General features: G+C 52.8%; 1 protein-coding gene across 3 annotated transcripts; it reads left to right on the forward strand.

Moving 5' to 3' along the window:
• The first annotated feature begins 47 nt into the window (after positions 1-47).
• Positions 48-18,260, forward strand: DEDD2 (death effector domain containing 2). Of its 3 annotated transcripts, none has more exons than XM_027037637.2 (5): positions 48-70; positions 2,223-2,589; positions 4,071-4,193; positions 8,384-8,524; positions 17,045-18,260. In XM_027037637.2, the coding sequence occupies exons 2-5, from the start codon at positions 2,262-2,264 to the stop codon at positions 17,434-17,436; spliced, it is 984 nt and encodes a 327-aa protein (XP_026893438.1). In that variant the 5' UTR covers positions 48-70; positions 2,223-2,261; the 3' UTR covers positions 17,437-18,260. The 3 variants fall into 3 exon arrangements, with proteins under 3 accessions (XP_026893438.1, XP_026893437.1, XP_026893440.1); XM_027037636.2 differs by lacking the exon at positions 48-70 and adding an exon at positions 1,461-1,619; XM_027037639.2 differs by lacking the exon at positions 48-70 and adding an exon at positions 1,635-1,657.
• Positions 18,261-22,622: the final 4,362 nt, after the last annotated feature.

Genomic DNA, 22,622 nt, shown 5'->3' on the forward strand with positions numbered 1-22,622 from the left:
GAGTCGGGCCTCAGACAAGCGCCTGCGCAGTTCTCCTGGGCTGCTCTGCCAAGAATCAGAAAGTTAAGCGGTGAGAAGAGGGCATCATTGGAAAAGAGGGCCCAGGGAGTGGAATGGGGGGCGGGAGACCTTGACAGAGGTGTTGTTTCATGGCTGAAGAGGCTGAGCATCTCCGAGAGCACAGCTTTGGAGGCAGACACAGCTTTGGAGGGTACTTCCCCTCTCTGGACCTCACTTTTAGTAGTGTGTAAAATGGGCTTGACTCACCTCAAAGGCTGTTGAGGGGATTGGATGAAATCAAACACATAAAAGCTCTCAGCACAGGGCCTGATACACCGTGGGTGCTCCCCATAACCCATGTAACATGGACATAGTCCTTCCCAGTTTGTAAAACTGCTTTCCCTTCCCTCCCACTCTTGGGTTGATTTAAGGATATTCACCGGGCTTCAGTAGGTGACAATTGCCATCGGAGGGAGGGACTCTTTCGAGGTCACTGCTGCAACCCAAGTAGAGCCAGTGCTGAGCCAGTGCCAATCAGGACCCAGGTCTCCTGCCTTCTAAGGAGAGATAATCCCAGGGATGGGAACCACTCTGGGTAGGGGACTTGTTTCAAGGCACGTGCGGGCCTTGGCCTTGACTCACCAAGGTGTGTGTGTGTGTGGGGGGGGGGGTGTTGGGGGGTTGGCCACCGCGCCCAAGGCCCTGCCCCGGGGAGCTGCTCAGACACACTGCCTGGACTCCAGTTCTCTTGCTAGAGAGAGTGCAACTTGTAGGTGCAGGTTAGAAGAGGGGGTATTGGAAGGCCCTGTGACCTTGGAGGGCAGAGTTTGGAAAGGGTTTCAGAGGGAGGGGTGTTTGAGACGGGGACAGGGTGTCTGACTGTAATGGGGGACTGTGATGGATGACATCAGGAGGTGCACGGTCAGGATGGAGGGGTCTATTGCAATCGGGAAGGAGGTATTGGTTCCTAACATGAGATGCGGGAGCTTCCTGGTCTTGATCAGGGGAAGAATTTAGCTATGGGGGTTTGTGTTGGATGAAGGGAGATTTCAGTCGGGGGCATGAGATGGCACAGTTATGATGTAGGTTCCTGGTTGCCATTAGGAATAAGGGGCAGTGTAATGGGGGAGTGTCCAATTCCTGATCATAAAGGGGCCTAGGCGCTATTTGAAGCCAGGACTGTCGGGATTGTGGTCCTTTGCCATGGGCAGCTAGGAGCAGTGGTAATGTGGGCGTCTAGGTCGTGATTAGGATGGAACTGTAGTACATGAGATGGATTTGACATGGGGGGCAACGAGGACCCGATGGGTTAAGTCACGGGCTCACAGAAGAACCCAGCAACCAGGTACCAGATCCAGTTCAGAGGCGGAAATCGCTCTCGCTTTGCGCAGGCGCAGCACTGGCGAGCTAGACGCTACGGTTGGAGGCGGGCCCGGAGGGGTGGGGCTTAGAAGCTTCACTCTGCGCTTGCGCCGAAGGGGCGTGGCGGTCGCACCTGCGCGAGTTGGGGGAAGGAGGAGGGGCGAGGTGACGCAGGCGTAATAATAGAGAAGGTGCCAGAAAGATCCAAAACAAGTGGCTGCGGCCGTCGCCCAGGAGTCGTCAGACGCCGGAACCCGGTGAGGATCCAGAGAGGCCTGAGGGCGACTGGTGGCGGGTAGATGGAACCACTTGGGTGTTGGGGAGAGAGCGGTACCGCCCTTGCAGGGCGAGAGGGTCGGGTTAGGGCAGCACCACCTGTGTGGGGCGAAGGGCTGCTTTGGTAGGCTCCACTTGTGGGGGGCAGAGGGTCGCTTTCGGAAGGTATGATTTGGGTGGAGTCGCGGCGCTGATCGGACAGTACCACTGGCCGGAGCCAAGGGGCACGTCCGGACAGTGCCACCCAGAGTCAAAGGGCAGTTGGCAGGGTGCCCTGGGATGGGCCCCCGCGCTTATTCGGACCGAATCACGTAGTCGGGTCCGGAGGCTGGTTCGGGACATACCACCTGAGGAGGGGCGTTCGGGCTGGGTCTCGGAGGACGAGCGGGGTCTAGCGTCTCGACCTGTTACTAGGGGACCTCGGGCGATACCATTGCTTTCTGGGGGAAGGGGGAGGCAGAGACGGCTGGGTTGTGAAAATAGCCTTGCCCAGCGGATCGAGGTTGGGGAGACGCACTGGCGGGGGTGGGGTCCGGGTCCCCGCGTCGCTGACCATTGCCCCCTCCCCTCTGTGTGGGTTCTAGGCCCTGGTTCTGAGCTTGTGCCGCCCCCCTCCCCCGGGTATGGCGCTGTCCGGGTTGACCCCGGCCCCGAGCTGGGAGGAGGATGAATGTCTGGACTACTACGGGATGCTGTCGCTTCACCGTATGTTCGAGGTGGTGGGCGGGCAGCTGACCGAGTGCGAGCTGGAGCTGCTGGCCTTCCTGCTCGACGAGGCCCCCGGCGCGGCCGGCGGTCTGGCCCGCGCCCGAAGCGGCCTGGACCTGCTGCTGGAGCTGGAGCGCCGCGGGCAGTGCGACGAGAGCAACCTTCGGCTGCTGGGGCAACTCCTGCGCGTGCTGGCGCGCCACGACCTGCTGCCGCACCTGGCGCGCAAGCGGCGCCGTCCAGGTAAGGTTGAATGGGAGGATGACAGACTTCCGGTGGGGACAGGGCCTTTCTCTCTCTAGGACTCTATGGTTGCCAGCGATATGGACAGCACCATATCAGCCTATGTCCCAACTCGCGCCGCCCCTCCTCCCAGAGTATCAATGAGGAACACAAGAGGGAGGAGGCATGGCTTTTTGGGAGAGGTGAACTTGTGGAATTTGGCCACATCAGTGAGGTTTGTGGCCAGTGTTTATGGAGGGCTTATTTCATGCCAGGCACCACGGTAAGCCCTTCGTGTGAACTATCCCCTTATATCCTCCTAGTAATCCCATGAGGAAGTTCTGTTAGTGTTCCCACCATACAGAGAAAACCCCAGGGTTAAGAGGAGTTAAGCAGTTTGCTTACATATAAGAATTGAATCCTGTGTGTTGAGCACAGAAGTTACAAGGTGTTGGGACTGACAAAGTTTGTGTTCCATGAAGCTTATATTTAGTGTGGGGGGGGGGAGCAGCCATTAAGGCAGGTGATTTATTTTTAGGTTTGGTTATAAAAAGATTAAAGCAAAGTTAACAGAATATAGAAAATAGGCAGCGGTTTATAGTGAAGGCGGCCTTTCTCAGATTGGATAACCAGTGAAGATTTTCCTGAGAAAGCGACGTTTGAATGGAGGCTGTACTGCTGATGTGCATAGATCTCACAGGAGAAAATGCTAGGCAGAGGGAAAGACAAGCTTTCACCCCTTGGGTCAGGAATGAATTTGGTATCATCAGAGACCTGTGTGGCAGGAGCAGAGAGGGAGATAAGCCACTTTACACAGGGACTTGCAAATGACACATGTAGAAAGTGTGGGAGTCAGGAGTCAAAGGCAGCTGGCTGGGCTCTGAGGGCTTGGCTCTGCCCTTAATCCTCTGAGGGAAGTACTCATGGAGGAGCAGTCCTAAGAAGATGAGGAATTCAAGGATTTAAAGGACAGGAGTCCTTTATGTGTCTTGGGATTGAGTTGTTGAGCTCTTGGCTGGGTTATTAGGGGTGCAGTGGATAGTTGGGGAGGGGGATTGTGGCCTTCCCCTGCCTAGAGATAACCAGGAGAAAGGCAGCACTAGAGAAGAAGTGACAGTGTTTTTGGAAAAATGTGTCTGGAGGTTAGGCTACGGAAGAGAAGATTTGGGGACCGTGCTTACTCCTTGGGGCCTCAGGGAGAGCTGGGGGCAACATTGCAGGGGCCTGACCATGACTTGGCTTACAGAATATCCCTGACAGTTGGAGCTGCTGTAGATAGGGGTGGGGTGGCCCCCGGAGTCATGAGTCTTCTCTATGTCTGTAGGCATCTAGCATCCACCGGGCAGGAAGCCTTTGAGAGGGAGCAGATGTCTGGGCTCCGACCTCTGGGGAACCTGGGCTCCCAGTGGAGCAGTAATCTATCTCCAGGTGGGAATTGGAGGCTGGGCCTAGGAGGGTGCCAGACGCTGTGAATACTTCTTTCCACTTTTCTGTCTGTGAAGTGTCACCGGAACGTTACAACTATGGCACCTCCAGCTCTTCCTCAAAAAGGACAGAAGGCAGCCGCCGTCGCCGTCGCCAGTCAAGCAGTACCTCAAATGCCCAGCAGGGCCAATGGGAGACAGGTGAGCCTAGGCGGGTGGGCACGATGGCAGCGTCCCTTTCTTCCTTCTGAACCCTGATGAACCCGCTCCATCCTGGCCCATTAAGGAAGGGGACCAAGGGGTCATTCTGTCTCCGCATTCCTTTGTGTGTATGTGTGTGTGTTTATTCTACAAAAGTATGTGTCCAGAAGCAATGAATGGAATTGTTTGTTGTGGTTTTATAGTTCATCCGAATGACCTCACATGGTGGGTATTCTTCACGTGGCTGTCTTTGCTGGATACCTTTCTGAGATTTACTCGTGTCGAGGACCTTTAATTGGTTGCCTTTAATTGCCGTGCCAATTCATTTATGCAGCCTCCTCTTTCCTAAGTTCCTGAATTATTCAAACATAACTTCAAACATACAGAGAAATTGAAAGATGGATGCAGTGAACACGCTCATATCTTTCACCTCGATTCAGTAATTTTAACATTTTTGCCACTTAAAGAAAAATTTTTTTTTAATGTTTATTTATTTCTGAGAGAAAGCACGAGCAGGGGAGGGGTAGAGAGAGAGGGAGACACAGAATCTGAAGCAGGCTTCAGGCTCTGAACTGTCAGCACAGAACCTGACTTGGGGCTCAAACTCATAAGCCATGAGATCATGACCTGAGCCAAAGCTGGGTGCTTAACTAACTGAGCCACCCAGGTGCCCGTACATTTTGCCACTTTTTGCTTTATGTGCATGTACACGTAACGATGGGTTTTTAGTTGAACTCTTTGAATGGAAGTTACAGCCATCGGGACACTTTCCGTCTAAATAGCAGGCATTTCTTGAGAATAAGGAGAATGTTCTAGACCACTTCCAGACCGTTATCACACCTGAGAAAGTAAATACTAATTCTTTGATATCCTAATGGTTCATTTTCAAATCTCCCCAAGAGTGACTCTACTTTCAGGACTCACTCATAGTTGAGTTTCTCTGCTTTGAATTATTATGTCTCCTTAATCTCTTAGTTTAGAACCCAAACTTCTCCCCAACTGTGTATTTGTTTCTTTTCTTCCCATGACATCCGTCACCTTTGGATTGACCTGGTCAGGCCCGTTGTTTTGTAGAATGTCGCGATTATTTCAGGAAGTGCCTGATAATTTCCTGCTGGTGTCATTTAACTGGTTCCTTTGTCCCCTGTATCTCCTGTGACGTGGGAAGCCACTCCCCCCCCCCCCCCCCAATACTCACACCAGGAGACAAGTGTGGCAACAGCCACTGGGCATTGTTTATAGTTTATAAGTTGAAACTTGGGTAATTTCCAGGAGTAATAGCTTAGTGAGGTGAAAGTAAGGTGCAAAAAGAAAAAAAAAAAGTGGGTCAGGAGGCTTGGTTAGATTCAGGTTACATGTTTTTGGCAGGAATGTTCCTCACTCGATGCTGTGTGCCTCGCTGTGGAGTGCATCAGGAAGCTTAAGGTCTGCTTTTCTTGCTGTGAGGGGGAAGTTTGATCACTTGCTTAAGGTGCTGTCTGCCGTATTTGTCCTTTATAAAGGCACATTTTCCCCTTTCATGGTTAGTAAATAACCTATGGGGTGACACTTGGGCACATCCAGCTCCCCAGTGGTATCGCCCATGGGTTTAGCATGCACTGTTGATCTCTGCCTGAACTGGTTATTACATTGGTGTTCACAAAACAGTGATTTTCTTACTATTTTTTCAATGTCTATCAGCTGGCATGTAGTCATTCAAGAGTTTTTCTGGGGCGCGTGGGTGGCTCAGTTGGTTAAGCTTCCGACTCGATCTCAGCTCAGGCCTTGATTTCAGGGTCGTGAGTTCAGGCCCTTTGTTGGGCTCTGCACTGGGCATGAAGCTTACTTAAAAAAAAATGTTTGTCTTTTCTCTCTCTCTTGTCCTGAGGGATGGGGGAGTGTCACTATGGACTCGTGTTATTATTTATTTACTGGGTTAGAATATGTTAGTCATTCTTCCTGATGTTCAGATTGACTAGCTCCTACTGTCTTTTTGATTTGCTTCCATCATTCTTTGGGTTTCCTGCTCTGTGCCACTGTAAGGCATCCTGGACTCAGCTTGTACTTTTCTCTCTCCAGCCCTGCAATCTGCTGTTTCCAGAAGGCTGGTTTCTTTTAGAGGCACTGGCATGTAGAGACCAAGACTTGGGTGCCGAGTAGGCACATTTTTCTGGGTTCTTTTAGTGAACAGAGTTAAAGACTGCTTTAAAAAAAAATTCCTATTTGGGGCAACTGGGTGGCTCAGTCAGTTAAACGTCAGACTTCATCTCAGGTCATGATCTCACAGTTCATGAGTTCGAGCCCCGCATCAGGCTCTGTGCTGACAGCTTGGAGCCTGGAGCCTGCTTAGGATTCTGAGTCTCCCTCTCAGTCTGCCTTCCCCACCTCTCTCGCACTCTGTGTCTCTCTCAGAAACAAAAACAAAAACAAGAAACAAAAAAAACCCTATAAAATTTAAAAAATAAAAAAAAATTTCTATTGGTGTTTTCAATTCAAAATTAACATTACGAAGATTTTTTTCTTCACATTAAAAATTTTGTTTCTTTGTTTTCAAAAAAATTTTTTTAAGTTTATTTTGAGAGAGAGCAAGTACAGGAGGGGCAGAGAGAGAGAATCCCTTGTAGGCTCCACGCTGTCAGTGCAGAGCCCAGCTCGGGGCTCGATTTCAAGAACTGTGAGATCATGTCCTGAGCCGAGATCAAGAGTCGGATGGACGCTGAACAGACTGAGCCACCCAGGCCCCCTTAAGAATTTTGGTTCTTAATAACATTGGGAAAATGGATTTATTTGCTTCATTTTACAACAATCATAAAATAGCTTTGAAAATATGACGTCAGTACCACTGCTGACTACATCTACTGAACGAAACATACCATTTATTTGTGGTTCTTCCTGTCCTAGGAGTATATCCCACTGAGAGTTTATACAGTCAGAATGTTCTTCCAAGTTACTTGAAATAATTCTCTCGTTCGTGTTACTAATTATATGTATGTGTGTATATATATATGTGTGTGTGTGTATATATATATGTGTGTGTATGTATATATGTGTGTGTGTATATACGTATACATATATATATATATATGTATACGTATATATATACACACATACACAGCTAGATTCGTTTGTTTCTGTTTAATTTTATGGTTGGTGTTATTTTGGTCTCTTAAATTTTTAGAATATGTAAAACGGTTATATGACTCAAAAGTCAAAACTAAGGTACATAGGAAAGATGTTCTTAGAAGTATCATTTCCAGTGTTGCCCCCACCCCCTAGTGAATAGGTAACCAATTTCACTATTTCCGATTTATCTTTGGTGTTTTGTGTTATAAAAATAGCAAGTATGTATGTATTCTTGTTTTCTTTTTTTAATGTAAAATGTAGCAAATTATAGCCACTTATATTATATTTTACTTTATTTCACTAAACAGGCTACTCCGGGAAGTTACTCTGTACTACTTGTCAGATATTTACATTGCTTTCACATTTAGATAGTTATAAACAATGCCCCAGTGGCTTGTTTCCTGGTGTGAGTGTGCAGGGGTTTGTTCAGGGTCAGATGTGGGACTGCTGGGGGGTGGGGTGTGCTCTTCTGAATGATGCTAGGTTATACTTACTGGTTATGTATTTTCCTTTTTTAATGTTTATTTTATTTATCTTGAGAGCGAAAGAACACAGGTGAACACGGCAGGGGCAGAGAGAGAGGGAGCGAGAGGATTCCAACCAGGCTTCGCGCTGTCAGTGCAGAACCCGATGCGAGGCTCGAACTCCCAAAACTGAGATCATGACCTGAGCGGAAATCACGAGTCGGATGCTTGGGGCACATGGGTGGCTCAGTCGGTTAAGCATCCGACTTCAGCTCGGGTCATGATCTTGCGGTTCGTGAATTTGAGCTCCGTGTCAGCCTCAGACCCTGGAGCCTGCTTCTTCAGATTCTGCGTCTCCCTCTCTCTCTGTCTTCTGCTCACACTCTGTCTCTCTTTCAAGAATGAATAAATAAGCATTAAAAAAAAGAAAAAGAGTCAGATGCTTAACTGAGCTACTCAGGTGCCCCAACTGTTCATCTTATGGACAGGGCCACTGAGGTTCAGGAAGCAGAGGGGCTCATCCAGGGTCTCATGGCATGGAGACCAGCCTTGAGCTCTTCTCCAGGCGCCTGCCTCAGTGCTCTGTTATTCTGGTCTCAGCATGCCCTGTCGTTCCCTCCTCAGGTTCCCCACCAACCAAGCGGCAGCGGCGGAGTCGGGGCCGGCCCAGTGGTGGTGCCAGACGGCGGCGGAGAGGGGCCCCAGCCACCCCCCAGCAGCAGCAGGAGCCAGCCAGACCTGCCTCAGAAGGCAAAGTGACCTGTGGTAGGTGTCTGCGGGCCTTGGTGAATGCATGCATGGAGCCTGTGACAGGCTGCACACAGGGTGGGAGAGACAGGCACTCGTCTGGAGTGTGGCACACCTAGTGGGTAGGCAGTGGCTTCTGTCCTTCTGGACTCGGATGTCCTTTCTGTTATTATCTTGCTTGTTTATGTCTGGTCCGGAGTTGAAAGATCACAGGTGCTACCTTCTCCAGGAAGCCTTTGCAGACCACTCCCTGCTCTCAATTTCATTTGCTTTTTCAGTAAATGTTTTCATGGGTTTATGTATTTTACAGTCTTTTCTTCTGCAATGGTGGAATATCGCACAGGGGAAAATGAGGATCCTGGGACAGGCTGCCAGGTTCATTTCTTGGTCTTGACACTTAAATAGCTTGTCTGACCTTGGGCAGGTGGCTGAACTCTTTTGTGTAAGATGAGGCTGACAGTGGTGATTTTCAAGTAGGGTTGTGGCGAGAGAAAATGAGTTAAGCCGGTAATACATTCGCAGCAGCGCCTGGCCTGGGGCCCATGCTGTGCGCTGCTTACCAGTTTGTGCCTCTTCGTGCTGTTACTGTGCAGTGTGCTTGGGACAGGAATAGCAGTGAGGTCCCTGCCCTTGGGGAGGCGACCTTCTAGTAGGGCGACAGATCAGTGGAACTGAAGCTCACTTTATAGATAGTGCCATGAACAGAGGGTGGGGAGTGGGTGGAGGAACCCAGCTGGAGCCAAACTGCTGGGCCCGGCAGGCCTTGGAGTAGATGGGAGTTGGGATTTTATTCCATACGGCGAGTGTTATGTAGGGTTTTCAGCAGAGGATTGGGGTGCCCTGATACTTGGTCTTGACGGAACTCCGACTCCATCTGGAAGATCAGTTAATAAATGACTTACGATTTATAAAGGACTTAGACCTGTGCTAAGCGTATAGGGCATGCTCTGCCAGGATGTGTTAACTAATTTGAACAAAGAGGAAGCAGAGAATTGAGTAAAGAGGCTGCACAGCCTGAGCAGGTGAGGCCGAAGGTCTGGCCCGGGGAAGTTCTGTTACGGAGAAGGGGTGGACTAACAAGGCTGCCTGGGCCTGCAGGTGTGCTGGGTGGGATGGGGTGTAGGGGGGAGATTCGTGCTTAGACTTTGGCTTTGAGAAAGTCTCCCTGGTCCTAAGGGGAGTAGACGGGTGCGGGTGGGCACGCGCTCTCTCTCTCGCTCAGCCCACACCACTCTGGTTCCTCCTCCCCCGAGTGTCACATGAGGCTGCAGATACCTGCGCTGAGTGCTGCCGGGAGGAACAGACCAATAGAGCCAGTCAGTGTCCTCCAACAGCCCCCAGCTTGTGGGGGTGGCTGCCCGGTGTGACTCTTCCTCGAGGCAGGCAGTAATTACCAGAGCCCCCCAGAGCCACCTGGCTGGCAGAAGGAGTCACTGCCTCCTAGGGAGCCTGCTGAGCGGAGGCTGGGGAAGGGTCTCTAGTTGGCAGCAGAGGCTTCGGGTCTCTTCCCTGAGGGCAGGGCTGTGGCAGGGAGGTGCTTACATAGGGTGTGGCTGGGGCTTGCTGGGAGGACTGTAAGCAGGTCTGACTGCTGACTCACTGGGCAGGGTGGGGCTGGAGGGAGGCCCTCCCCAGTAGGGCCCTGGTTGTTGGTTGTTTCCTCTGAAAAAGCAGGGATGGCTCACCTTTTTTTTTTTTTTTTTTTAATGTTTATTTATTTTTGAGAGAGAGAGAGAAAGACAGCACTACTCGGGGAGGGGCCAAGAGAGAGAGGAAACACAGTATCCGAAGCAGGCTCCAGGCTCTGAGCTGTCAGCACAGAGCCAGAAGTGGGGCTCGAACCCTCGAGCTGTGAGATCATGACTTGAGCCAAAGTTGGACGCTTAACTGACTGAGCCACCCAGGCGCCCCCGGGATGGCTCACCTTTAACAACGTCTAATACCAAGGGTGGAAGGAGGCGCCTCCAGACCCAAGTGATCTGCCGTTCTTGTCCCCTCCTGTTGTGTGAGAGCTATGGGGGTTAAGCCCTAGTCAGCTGCCCTCCCGAGAGGGGTAGAACCAGACTAAACTCTGTTTCCAAAGGGGAGGGACATCTGGAGTATCCTGGGTTTGGACACAGGACCTCTTTAGTTTCCATTCTTTCAGAGACATCCATTGGGCACTGTGCTGGGCATGCTAGTCACTTGGCCCTGAATTCTCAAGACAGCCTTGAGGTAGGGCTGATAGCCCCAACCGTGCAGAGTGGCAGGGTCAGTTCCTTCTCTTCTCCCACGTGTGTTCTCAGAGCATTTACTACATGCTAGGTACGGTGGGGATGGCAGACGCTTGTGCTCATAGGGTGCATGGTTTGGTGGCAGGAGACAGAAACTTCAGGTGGCGACTGAGAGAAGGAAGGGCAAGGGGTGGGGAGTGATGGGAAATGCAGTTTAAGAGGCATTTTCAAGGTAGGGTCGTCTCAGAAGCCCCCTTGGAAGAGACCGAGTGAGCATGTAGATGATTGGGAAAGAGGGTTATATATACAGGACAGCAGGTGCCGAGGTCTGAGTAGGAGTGAGCTGGTGGTGATGAAGGGATGGTGAGGAAGCTGGTGAGGCTGGAGTCAGGAGCAAAAGGAGACAGCTAGGAGGTGAGGCCGGGAGAGGTGGTGGGGCCCATCCTGCGGGGCCAGCAGCCATGGGCCAGGGCTTTTGTTTATTTCTTTTTTCATTTATTTTTTTTTAAAGAACATTTTTTTAGTGTTTGTTTATTAATTGTTTTTTAATGTTTATTTTTGAGTGAGAGGCCAAAACACGAGTGGGGGAGGAACAGAGAGAGGGAGACACAGAATCTGAAGCAGGCTTCAGGCTCTGAGCTGTGAGCTCAGTGGCCCTGTCCATAAGATGAGCAGTTGGGGCGTCTGGGTGGTTCAGTTAAGCATCCGACTCTTTTTAAAAAAAAAAAAACTTTTTTTTTTTTTTTAACGTTTATTTGTTCATTCTTGAGAGACAGAGTGTGAGTAGGGGAAGGGCAGAGAGAGAGGTAGACGCAGAATCTGAAGCAGGCTCCAGGGTCTGAGTCTGACACAGGGCTCAAATTCATGAACCTCAAGATCATGACCTAAGCCGAAGTTGAAGTTGAACTCTTAACCGATTGAGCCACCCAGGCGCCCTGGTGTTTTATTTATTTTTGAGAGAGAGAGCACAAGTGGGGGAGGTGGCCGGCATCAGCGGGGGTGGGGGGGGGTGGGGGGTGGGGTGGGGAACACAGGATCTGAAGTGGGCTCTGTGCTGACAGCTGGATGCGGGGCTTGGACTCATGAACCGTGAGATCATGACCTGAGCTGAAGTCGGATGTTCATCTGACTGAGCCACCTTGGTGCCCCTCGTTTCTTTAAATGATGGAAAGCAACCAGAGGATTTGAGTGACAGGATGAGCTTTGCTTTTTTCCCTGTTTTCTGTGGAGAAGGTACAGAGGCAAATACGCCAGCATGATGAACCCTGTCTCTCTTTCACCTGGTTTCAGCAGCTGTCAACTCATGGGTGATCTTGCTGCATCATCCGTGTTTGGGAGTCAATTTCAGGTGTCTTGTTATTTCATCTGTAGATTTTCCACTGTGTACTTCTAAAAGATCAGAATTCCTTAAAAAAAAAAAAAAATACCACACCAAAAAAAACCTGTCTAATTAGCGCTCTTAAGGTCCAGTTGTTTCATGAGTGCTGGCTCTCCTAACCCTCTCCTGATCTCAGAGATTTCCCCATCTTGCCGTTTTCTCTCCCTTGTCCCCCTTTGCTTTGTAGTTGTTGAAAGTAGTTCTGTAGTTTGCCAATTGCATCCTGCGGTAGAGGGATTGAATGTGTTCCCCTATTGTCTGTATTTCCTGAAAATTGGTGGTCAGGTCTGGAGAGGTCTGATCAGATTCTGGTTTGATGTTCTGTTGTATTTTCAAGCTCGCTTCCCAGGTGGTATCATGGCCTTCCATCAGGAAGCAGGTAGCGGCTGCTGATTTTGTCTCTGCCGTTGGTGGCAGCCTCTTCTTATTGTTCAGTAGAATCTTAATGTTTGACATGTCTCAGGGAAAAGACTAAAGCAAGGGATGGGGTGCCACCGTGTCCAGAGGAGGATGGTGCTGGCCCTGGAGTCTGGTGACCGGTCTGAGGTGACCACACCCCTCTGCATCTCCAGGGCCTCCTTTGTAAAACCAGCACCTGCTGGGAGTCCCCTCCTGTTTCCCTTGGCGTCTCATTCTGCCCCAGAAGAGAGGGGCAGGGGGACAAGGGGGCGCTGGGGCCCACTTGCGTGCAGGAAGCCAGAGCATCTCTGCTCACTAAGACAGTGTAGCCACAGCCTCTTCCCTGGGGGCAGGGAGCCTCTGCACAGCTGCCCTAGTGGAGAGGGACTGTGGCCAGAGGAAACGATTTGGCCGCATGGGCGCCAGACGCTCTTTGAGCCTTGCTCCTCCTCAGTGGCGCACCTGGGCCAGGCAGTCCGCTTCTCTGCACGTCTGCTGCTTCTCTTATGGCCCAGCCACCTTTGGCTTTCCCTGACTCCTGCCCTGGCCCTGTTCCTGACCCCCCTGCTGCTTCCGCAGTGCAGCTGGAGTCGTCTTGGCGTGAGGTCACGTCCTTCCTGAGGCCCTCCGAGGGCTCATCATGTGCCAGGCACTGGCCTCCGCTCTTGACTTTCATCCAGCTGTGTCATCCCCAAAGCGGCCCCACGGAGAGCAGGTGCTGGTTTTACGTAGGAGGCCCTGGAGGTGCGGAGGGGTGTGGTCACCTTGGGAGGCCCCAGACTCCCTGCTCCACCGGGTGCGGCCCCACCCCTTCAGTCGTGCCCTAGTGCCCTTCTCCTCGAGGTCCTGCCACACTGACCCCAGCCTGTGAACACCTCAAGTGCATTTCCTGCTTCCGGACTTGGCGTGCGGGCCATGCTGTATTCCGGGAATGCTGCTCTTCACTCCCCTGGTTTTTCTCTCTCGACCTACTTGCTCTTCACATTTTACTTCCAGTGTCATTTCCTAGAGAGGGCCTGTCTGATCACTGCCATCTAAATTACACCTCGCTCGCTCTAATTTTCTATCGTGGCCCTTGGCATGTCTTTTAATTCCAGGTTTCTGTATGTCGTTGTGTGAGAGGCAGCAAACAGGACAGGGGTAGTTAAGAGCTCAGTCTCTGGAGCCAGGCACCCCAGTTGGAATTCCAGCCCTGCCATTTCCTGTCTGTGTGGCCTTAGGCAGGTGATTCATCCTCTGTGCCTCAGTTTCCCCATCTGCAGAAAGGAGGTAATAGCACTGCCGTATGAGGTTGCAGGGATAATCAGAGGCTTAATAAATGTGACACGTGTGTGCAGGCTGTGGTAAATACTATGTATGTGTCAGCTGTTGCCCTTCAGTCATTTTGGTGAGGACTAAAGGAGAGACTGAGCTTGGTGCCCATGATTCAGGGCCAGGGACAGAGAGGCGGCTCACGTACTGTGTAGGTCTCCTTTTTCCTCATAGAGTCTCCTTGTCCTCTTTCTCTGTGTACCACACTCTCGTGTTCCAGACCCGAGGTTGCACTGTGGTCTGGTGAAGGATTTCCTTACTTGTCAGTGGGGATGAGGAAAGTGCTGTGGGGATTTGGGGCCCATGATTGGGAGAGCCCTTGGGTAGGACCTGGCCCATGAGAGGTGCTCTTTAACTGGGGTTCCATATCTTCCAGGCCCACTTGTGGCGGGGGATGCACATCACGCCAGCATTCCTGGCACTTTGTAAATATATCTGTTGAATGAAAGAATGGATGGGACAGACACTAGTCCATCCTGATCCTGTTGTCCTTCTACCCGCCATGGGTGGGGGGTAGGCTCTGGGTGAACAGTTTCTGCCACGGGTTGAGTGCCGATCTGTGCTGAGGAGAAAGGCGATCTGGGAGGATTTCACCTGCATAGGATGTGCGGTTCTGTGGGCTGGGACTTGCTGTGCGAATGGGTGTTGCAGGGCAGAGGAGGTGGACAGGTCGTTGTGTGAGTAAGGCTTGTGTTGGGGGCACTGCCCTTGTGCCTGGAGGGCAGGGGATGGGGGAATGCAGCTGGGACCGAAGGAGCAGAAGAGGTTGACTCGGGTCCAAGTGAGAGAGGCCAGGCCTGGGCAGGGGCTGTGGGCTAGAGAGGTGGGTGTTGAAATCGCAGTTCCTGTTTCTGGGTGCTTTCTGGGTCCTAGGCCCTGGGGCAAGTGCTTCATGAGTCGCCTTATTTAACCCTCATGACCACACCGTGCGGCAGGGGCCTCTTGTTTGTCTGTTTATGTTTTTCAGATGGGGAAACTGAGGCTCAGAGAGGTGAGGTCACATGTCCAAGGCCCCACAGCTAGAGAGTGGCAGAGCCGGGACTCGCCTCAAGGTCTGTCGGACTCCGCCACCTGGTTCCGTGCCTCTGCCACTGAGCTTCCCTGTGTGGCCTTAGACAGGTGCTGCTCCTTCCAGTCCCCTGCTCCCTGGCCCCCACCGACTGAAGGCATGGTCAGACACTCATGGGAGGCAAGGATGTGGGCCCAGAGGTCTTAGGTGGTTTGTAGGTGGAGGGGGCTGGGTCTTGGTGCTGTGGGAAGTCCTAGGGGCCGAGGCCAGGTAGGTTTCCTTGGGCCTTGAGCTGAGAGGGTGAGGTTCCCCTCCAGGCCGAAAGAGGAAGGGTTTGGGGTTTGGGGTGGGAAGAGGAAGTGGGTGGTACTGAGAAGTCATCTGGGGGAGCAGAGACCTGTCTTCCACCTTGTGCTCTGTGGCTGACACTGTGAAAGGTAAAGGGAGTTGGGGACATGGCCCTCCCCCTTCCAGAGCTTCAGTTTCCTCATCCGTCAAATGGGTTGACAGCCCCTGCCCCCCAAGGCTGATCCTGCTCAGTGGCCTGGCCTAAAGCATTTGGCACATTGGAGCTTCTGGCGGCTGCTGTTCTTGGAGCACCTGTCAGGCATGGCTTACTGTGCTAGCTGGTCCTTTTCCATCCATTGCTCTCTTTTTAATCCTTTTAACAATCTTTCAGAGTCGGAATTCCCCGTTCAGGTAAGAACCTGGGCTCAGAGAGACTGTGACTTGTTCCAGGTCACACAGGTGGTGCCTGGAGGCTCTTGGGTTAGAATCGTCTCCATTGACCCGAAGCTGTCCTCTGGGGCACCGGAGGCTCAGTGACCTCCGTGGAGGGCTGCCACTCCCTGGCCAGGTGACCTGGGGCAAATCACTTCACTTCTTTTTGCCTCCATTTGCTCACCTGTAAATTGGGGTGATAGCAGGGCCTGCTACATGGTGTGTTTGTGGATTAAATAAATTCGGAGTGCTTGTTGTCTTTTCCAGCTCCTAGCTGATCCTCAGGGCAGCCGTGTTGTGTGGGGAGGAGGTTCTGTTAGTAGCCTGAGTCACGGGTGGGAGTTCAGTAATCCCACAGGGAGGTGACATGCCTGAGGTCACATTTACAGGGCCAGTCTAGGAAGTCCCAGGTCCTGTGCCCTGTGTGGAGCTGCCACCTCATTTGGGCAGATGTGGGCGGGGTTCTAAGCAATAGCAGCGCGACTCAAGCTGGCCTAAGCACAGAGGGAGTGGATGGTAGCTGAAAATCCAGGTGTTCCCAGGGCTCGCATGGGGAGCTCCGTTTTTCCCTCTCCTTCAGTGATTCTGAGTAGTCCTCGTGCTCTCTCCCCTCTCGGTGGCCGAGTGACCTCCCGCAGCTTCGGGCTTACGGCCCACTATCTCAGCCACCTCTGAGGGAAGAGAGCACCTGCTACCAGTCGAGCCAGCCCAGTTTCAGCCTGGAGATTCCTGGGCGGTGCTCACTGGGTGGATGGGTGCCGGCGATGTGGCTGGCCCTGCAGGAGTGTCCCTGAAGGCAGGAGGGGGTGAGGCTGGTTGTCTCAAGGCAGGTCCTTTAGTTCATGTGTTGATTCTTTCACGAATATACATCGAGCACCCACCGTGTGCTACAGGGCTGCACAAGTGAATGAAACAGTCCCTTTGGGGACTCAGGGGCGGCAGGGAGACAGGTGGTAAACGTGATGGTATAAAGGAAAGTGCAGAGGAGGTTAGAAAGTGATATGTGCCTTGGGAAGAAATGGAGCAGGGTCTGGGAGACTGGACATGTTGGGGGCCAGGGTGATGGTGGTAAAGTTTTAAGTAGGTTAGATGAGGCCTCAATGGGAAGGTGGCATTTAAAGGAGGAGAGGGAGCAAGTCCTGTGAAGACGGGCAGAGCAGCTCCAGCCAAAGGAGAGGCAGGGCTGGGCAGAACCTGCCTGGTGGGGGGGCGGTGCAGCAGGGCACTGAGGCTGGAGCGGAGCACGTGAGGGGAGAGGAGGTCGCCAGGTCAAGAGGTAACAGAGGCCAGGCCACAGGAGGGAAGCCATATGAGGGTGTCACCCGTACTTGGGTGTGGTTATCAGAAGGGGGAAGGATGTGGGGAGGTGCAGTGCAACCCATGGCGGGGTGGGAGGAGCCTGTTGGAGGAGGCTCGATGGTGGGAGGAAGGGTTGCGGTCCCCCTGGTCCCATTGCGCAGTATGTCGTGTGTTGGCTCCTCCCTGACCAGTCGTTCCTTCCTCTGCAGACATCCGGCTCAGGGTGCGAGCAGAGTACTGTGAGCACGGGCCTGCCTTGGAGCAGGGCGTGGCATCCCGGCGGCCCCAGGCGCTGGCCCGGCAGCTGGACGTGTTTGGGCAGGCCACTGCAGTGCTGCGCTCCCGGGACCTGGGCTCCGTGGTGTGTGACATCAAGTTCTCGGAGCTCTCCTATCTGGACGCCTTCTGGGGTGATTACCTGAGTGGCGCCCTGCTGCAGGCCCTGCGGGGCGTGTTCCTGACTGAGGCCCTTCGTGAGGCCGTGGGCCGGGAGGCTGTCCGCCTGCTGGTCAGTGTGGACGAGGCCGACTACGAGGCTGGCCGGCGCCGCCTGCTGCTGATGGAGGAGGAGGGAGGACGGCGCCCAACTGAGGCCTCCTGATCCTGGACCTGGAAGGACTGAACCCACCTCCCAGCCTCCGGGCCACTTTCTCCCCCGGAGGACATCCATCTCTGCCCCTAGAGGACTGTCAATCCAGCAGCTCTGAGGACTGGACAGATGGCCTGGCCCCTTGACAGCCTCTCCCACAGGATGTGGGCTCTGAGGCCTAAACCACTTCCACCTGAGTTTTCTTCCCAGCCTTCCCCCAACCCTACCCCCAGTTGTGTTCCCTCAGCTTCAGGAGGCCAGGGGCACAGGCATGCAGACCGGAAAGGAGGGAGGCACATCTACACATTCACCAAAGGCCCCCTACACACCGTGTCCCTGACCCTGGGCTTTGTGCACACATGCACACTGCCCCCTCTGGAATTTCCCCTGGCTGCCCTGGCCTGCTCCACACATGTCTTTGGCCTCAGGGCTTCTCTCTCAGGATCTCTGATTTTACTGCCCCCAACCCTGGACTCCAGCACCGCTGGGCCCTGGGGCTAGGGTGCACGTGGGGCCTGCTCACCTTGCCCTCACATCTCCACAGCCGGCCAGGGCTCTGCCCAGCTTCCATACATAGACCTGGCTCCACATCCTCCTGCCCCCCCAGAGTTGGACGTGCAGACTTGGACATGGACCTGCACCCAGCGTGTCACACCGCAGTGCATGTCACACCACAGTGCAGCAGCATTAGACCAAGTGTGTTGTTGCCTATGGGGCCAGGATCAGAAACCCAACTTCCTTCTCAGAAAGGGAAGGCAGAGGCTTGGGGCTGATGGGAAAGGCCTTTTATAAATGGCGCCAATAAAACTGCCCTGGACTGGGGCTTAGGGTGGGCATCGAGACTCCCTAGGACTCTTTCTTTATGGGCTGGAGGAAGGAGTTGATGAGGTCCTGGGCCCAGTACCCATCCTGGAGTTCCTGGCCCAGTATCAGGCTAGAGGAAGGGCAGGAGGCCGGAGTATCATCTGCCGCTGCTGCCAGAGGCTTGCCCGCCTCTCTGGGCCTCAGTTTCCTCATGTGTCAAAGGAAATACTGCCTTGGGGTCATACCTCTCTCAACCCCGTTTGCACATGCTTGGCTCTTGGATGTTCCTGGGAGTACTAACCAGTGTTAATTTTATTCACTGAGGTGGGCTAGATATCTAGCCCAAAGCTTTGGAAAGCGAGTGGATCATGAGCCACAGTTCTCTGCCTGGAATCCCTGTCCAGATGGTGCCTCATGCCTTCTGAACAGTCCTCTCCTAAATCTGGACCTGCATGCTTCCTCCTGAGGCCCAACACTTCTTCCTGCTGGTTGTGGCTACAGGAGGTTGTGGCCTCCTGTTCTTTCCCCACCCCTTGTTTAAGGGCTTAGGAGCTCAGGTTTCTTAATACCCCATGTTTTCCTTACTGCGTGGGAAGGGAACCAGGGATGGGGGTGGGGTGAGAGGGGGTGGGCAGGGACTGCTAACATTTCATGGGGGGTGGGGGGCTCCTGTTAACATTTGGGAACCTGGACCCTTGGCCTCCGTTGGTGTGTAGGAGCAGAGTGGCAAGTCTAGGAGTTGAGTCCTGTCCAGGAGTCGAGACCTGGTCTAGCTAGTGGCTATGTGACTTCAGACTGTCATACCTCTACCCTCTCTGAGAGGGAGCTTAGGTCTGCTGGACACCCACTCAAGATCTATTATCCCCATTAAAAAAAAAAAAAAACTTTTTGAGAGTGTGATTAGCGGAGGGGCAGAGAGGGGGGACGGGATCCTAGTGGGCTCTGTGCTGACAGCAGCGCCCTCTTCTCCATGCGGGGCTTGAAATCATCATGAAACGTGAAATCATCTGAGCTGCATTCTGACGCTCAACCGACTGAGTCTCCCAGGCACCGCTTTACCCCCATTTTTGACAGAAGAGGGCTTCAGGGAGGGGAAGTGCCTCGCCTAGAGGATAGAAAACAGCTCCTCTAGTGGACGGCAGGTTGGGGAGACAGGTGGGGGGATTTCCACACCCCTTCCCTCCGGTTCGGGGACCCTCCTTGGTCTGGGCGGGAGTAGGTTCTCCGGTATTTGGGACTTTCCGTACTTGGGAGTGGAAGCTGCTGCTGGTCCTGCCTCTGCTGCGCCAAATCGCGGTGTGCCTCTCCATCAGGGTTTGAAGCGTGTGTCTCCGCCCCTTATGAGTGATGGACCCCGCCTCCTAGCTGGAAGAGATTCGGGCCCCGTCCACGCGTCAGTTCCGCGGCACAGGCCCTGCCCATGCTCCGCCCATCCCTATTCTTCAGGCCCCTCCCACTCCACCCACGTCAGCCGGAGGTCCGCCTCCTTCGCTGGCACGCGCGTGCCCGAGGTAGGGACGCCTAACCGCGAGGCCGCTGGAGCCCGCGCAGGCGCAGTGCATGCTAGGAGCCGGCGGTGGCGGGAACCTTGAGCTGTCTCGCGCCCCCGGAGCCTCTCAAAGCGCGTCCGCTGTGGAGCTCGCCTGGACTTGCGAGAGCCAGCGCCGGGCACCGGTGGTGACCGACACACCCTTGAGGCCCAGAAGTGAGTCAGACCCAGGCCATAAAGACAACCCAGGGAGATCAAAGAGCTTCAGGAGTGGAGAAAGATTCCGTGGGGCAGGGCATGGGCAGGCTGCGACCAGGCGAAATAGGGGCCTGTGGGAGCTCAGAGGAAGGTAGTCCATGGTTTCACAGACGAGAGGAGCCTGGAGCTGGCTCATGAAGGATGAATAGGAGTTCCACCGAATGACAGAGAGGTAGCGTTCCAGCAGAGAGAACAGGCCCTGTGAAGGCCTTTAGGGAACATTGCTGAATGGGATGTAGAGAGACAGATGGACACAGTCAGAGGTAAGTGGCTGTGCAGTCAGACGCCACTTCATTTTCACAGCTGCCATCTGCCCCTCCCCCCCCCCCTCCCGCCCAGGCTGGCGGCCGATGTCAATTACAGTACAATTACAGTGGAAGCTGGTAATGTGAGGCGGGCCCCGTGTGCCTGGGGTGTGGTTGTCGCCCGTGTCCCTGGCCCTGCGCCTGCCTCCGCCGGGGCCCCTGACAACGCTCTGGCGGGGTGGTGGCCCCGGGGAGCTCCTGTTCTGATGGGGGTGGGCAAGCCACACCCAGAGCGGGCAGTGACCGAATGAGCAGCAGAGGCTGGGGGAGCCCAGAGGGCCCTGAGTGGAGGGCCTCAGGAAGGCTTCATGGATTGGACCCCGGCTCATTCTATTAAAAATGGCCACCACCACGATACATTTCAACTGTGAAAGATAACATTCCGAAAAGTACATACAACAGGTAGGTGGTGTTAGGAAGCTGTACAACACCTGCGCCTCTTACACTGAGAAATACATTGCCAGCACCCCAGGAGCCTCCCGCGCCCGCCCCCCCCCCCCCCCCAGGCCCCTGCTGTCATGTGCTGCCTCCTGATCACAACCCCCTACTTCCCCCAGCTGGGAACACTATCCTGGGTTTTACAGTCATAATTCCTTGCCGTTTTTGTTTTGTTTTGTTTTGTTTTGTTTTTGCTAGTTTTATGCCACTCAGTGATGTAGTTAACTTTCTCTCTTCTTGCACTTGATATAAAATGGAATCGTACAGTCTGTCTTCTGTCACGTCTGATTTCTTTTGCTCAGTGTTGTTTGTGAAGTTCTTCCACGTGTTTGTAGTTCAGTTTTTATGAACATCCCACAAATAAGTACTTCATGCGTTGCACTGTTGATGGACATTCAGGTTATTCCCAGTTTGGGGCTGTTATGAATAATACTGCTGTGAACATTCATGTGCATGGTTTTTGGTGAACAAATGCTGACGTTTCTGTAGGGGTATACCTGCAAGTGGAATTGCTGGACATGGGTATGTTCACGTTTGGTAGATCCTGCTTATATGAGTTTCCTACGGCTGATGGAATAAATTGCCACACATTTGGTGGCTTAATACAACAGAAATGTATTCTCTCTAGTTCTGGAGGCCCAAGGTCTAAAATCATTTTCACTGGACTGAAGTCAAGGTGTTAGCAGGCCCATACTCTCTCCAGAGACTCTAGGGAGGAGTTTGCTTTTTGCCTCTTCCAACTTCTGGTGGCTGCCAGTATCCCTTGGCTTGTGGCCACATCACTCCAATCTCTGCCTCTGCGGTCACATTGCCTCTTCTTCTCTCTGTGACACATCTCCCATGACCTCCCTCTTATAAGGACACATATGATGGCATTTAAGGACCATCCAAATAATCCAGGGTAACTCTTCATCTCAAAGTCCTTACTTAACCACATCCGCAGTCTTTTTGCCACATACAACATTCACAGATTCCAGGGATTAGGCTGTGGATACCTTTTGGGGACATTTTGCAGCCTACCATATCACCAAACTATTTTTCTAAAGTGTTTGTGCCAGTTTACTCTCCCACCAGCACTGAATGAGAGTTCTCTTTGCATTCTCTCTCTCTTTTTTAAAGTTTATTTTGAGAGAGAGAGAGAGAGAATCCGAAGCAGGCTCTGTATTGTCAGTGCAGAGCCTGATGTAGGGCTTGATCTCATGAACTGTGAGATCATGACCTGATCTGAAATTGAGTTTGATGCTTAACTGACTGAGCCACCCAGGCACCCCTGTCTTTTCATCCTCTCTTTACTCATCCTCGCCAACACTTGGTATTGTCAGACACTTCAATTTTGCAAATCTGATGAACAGTGTGGTGTCATTGTGGTTTCTTTTTCTTCCCCTTGATGGCTAATTTCTGCTCATTCTTGAATGAGGAGTAGGGAGTCTTTAGGTGGGCAAGGGTATTCCAGATAGGTGAAATAGCATGTATGAGATCTCAGGGAACACGTGTTTTGTTTTTTTTTTAATTTTTTTAGCGTTTATTTATTTTTGAGAGAGAGAGAGACAGAGCATGAATGGGGAAGGGTCAGAGAGAGAAGGAGACACAGAATCCGAAACAGGCTCCAGGCTCCGAGCTGTCAGCACAGAGCCCAACGCGGGGCTCAAACCCATGGACTGCGAGATCATGACTTGAGGCCAAGTCGGATGCTCAACTGACTGAGCCACCCAGGCGCCCCAGGAAACGTGTTTAAATTGAATAAGAGGTCTTTTGTAAGGCACTAGGTTATTAAAAGAGAGTGCAGAGAAATGAATGGAACAAAGTCGAATAAGATGGTCATATGAGGCTCTGGCTGGGCAGAGAAGGGAGAGAAACCAGGAGGGGTCTGGCCAGCTGGCACCAAACAAAACAGAGGGATCAGG

The sequence above is a fragment of the Acinonyx jubatus genome, chromosome E2 (genome assembly GCF_027475565.1).
Source record: "Acinonyx jubatus isolate Ajub_Pintada_27869175 chromosome E2, VMU_Ajub_asm_v1.0, whole genome shotgun sequence".
In the NCBI taxonomy this organism is placed as follows: domain Eukaryota; kingdom Metazoa; phylum Chordata; class Mammalia; order Carnivora; family Felidae; genus Acinonyx; species Acinonyx jubatus.

What these genes read in the sequence shown, in the direction of transcription:
- DEDD2 (XM_027037637.2), top strand. Translation starts at nt 2,262, where the DNA reads ATGGCGCTGTCCGGGTTGACCCCGGCCCCGAGCTGGGAGGAGGATGAA. An exon ending in GCGCAAGCGGCGCCGTCCAG is followed by an intron (nt 2,590 to 4,070) that starts GTAAGGTTGAAT and finishes CTGTCTGTGAAG; the next exon opens with TGTCACCGGAACGTTACAAC. An exon ending in AGAAGGCAAAGTGACCTGTG is followed by an intron (nt 8,525 to 17,044) that starts GTAGGTGTCTGC and finishes CTTCCTCTGCAG; the next exon opens with ACATCCGGCTCAGGGTGCGA.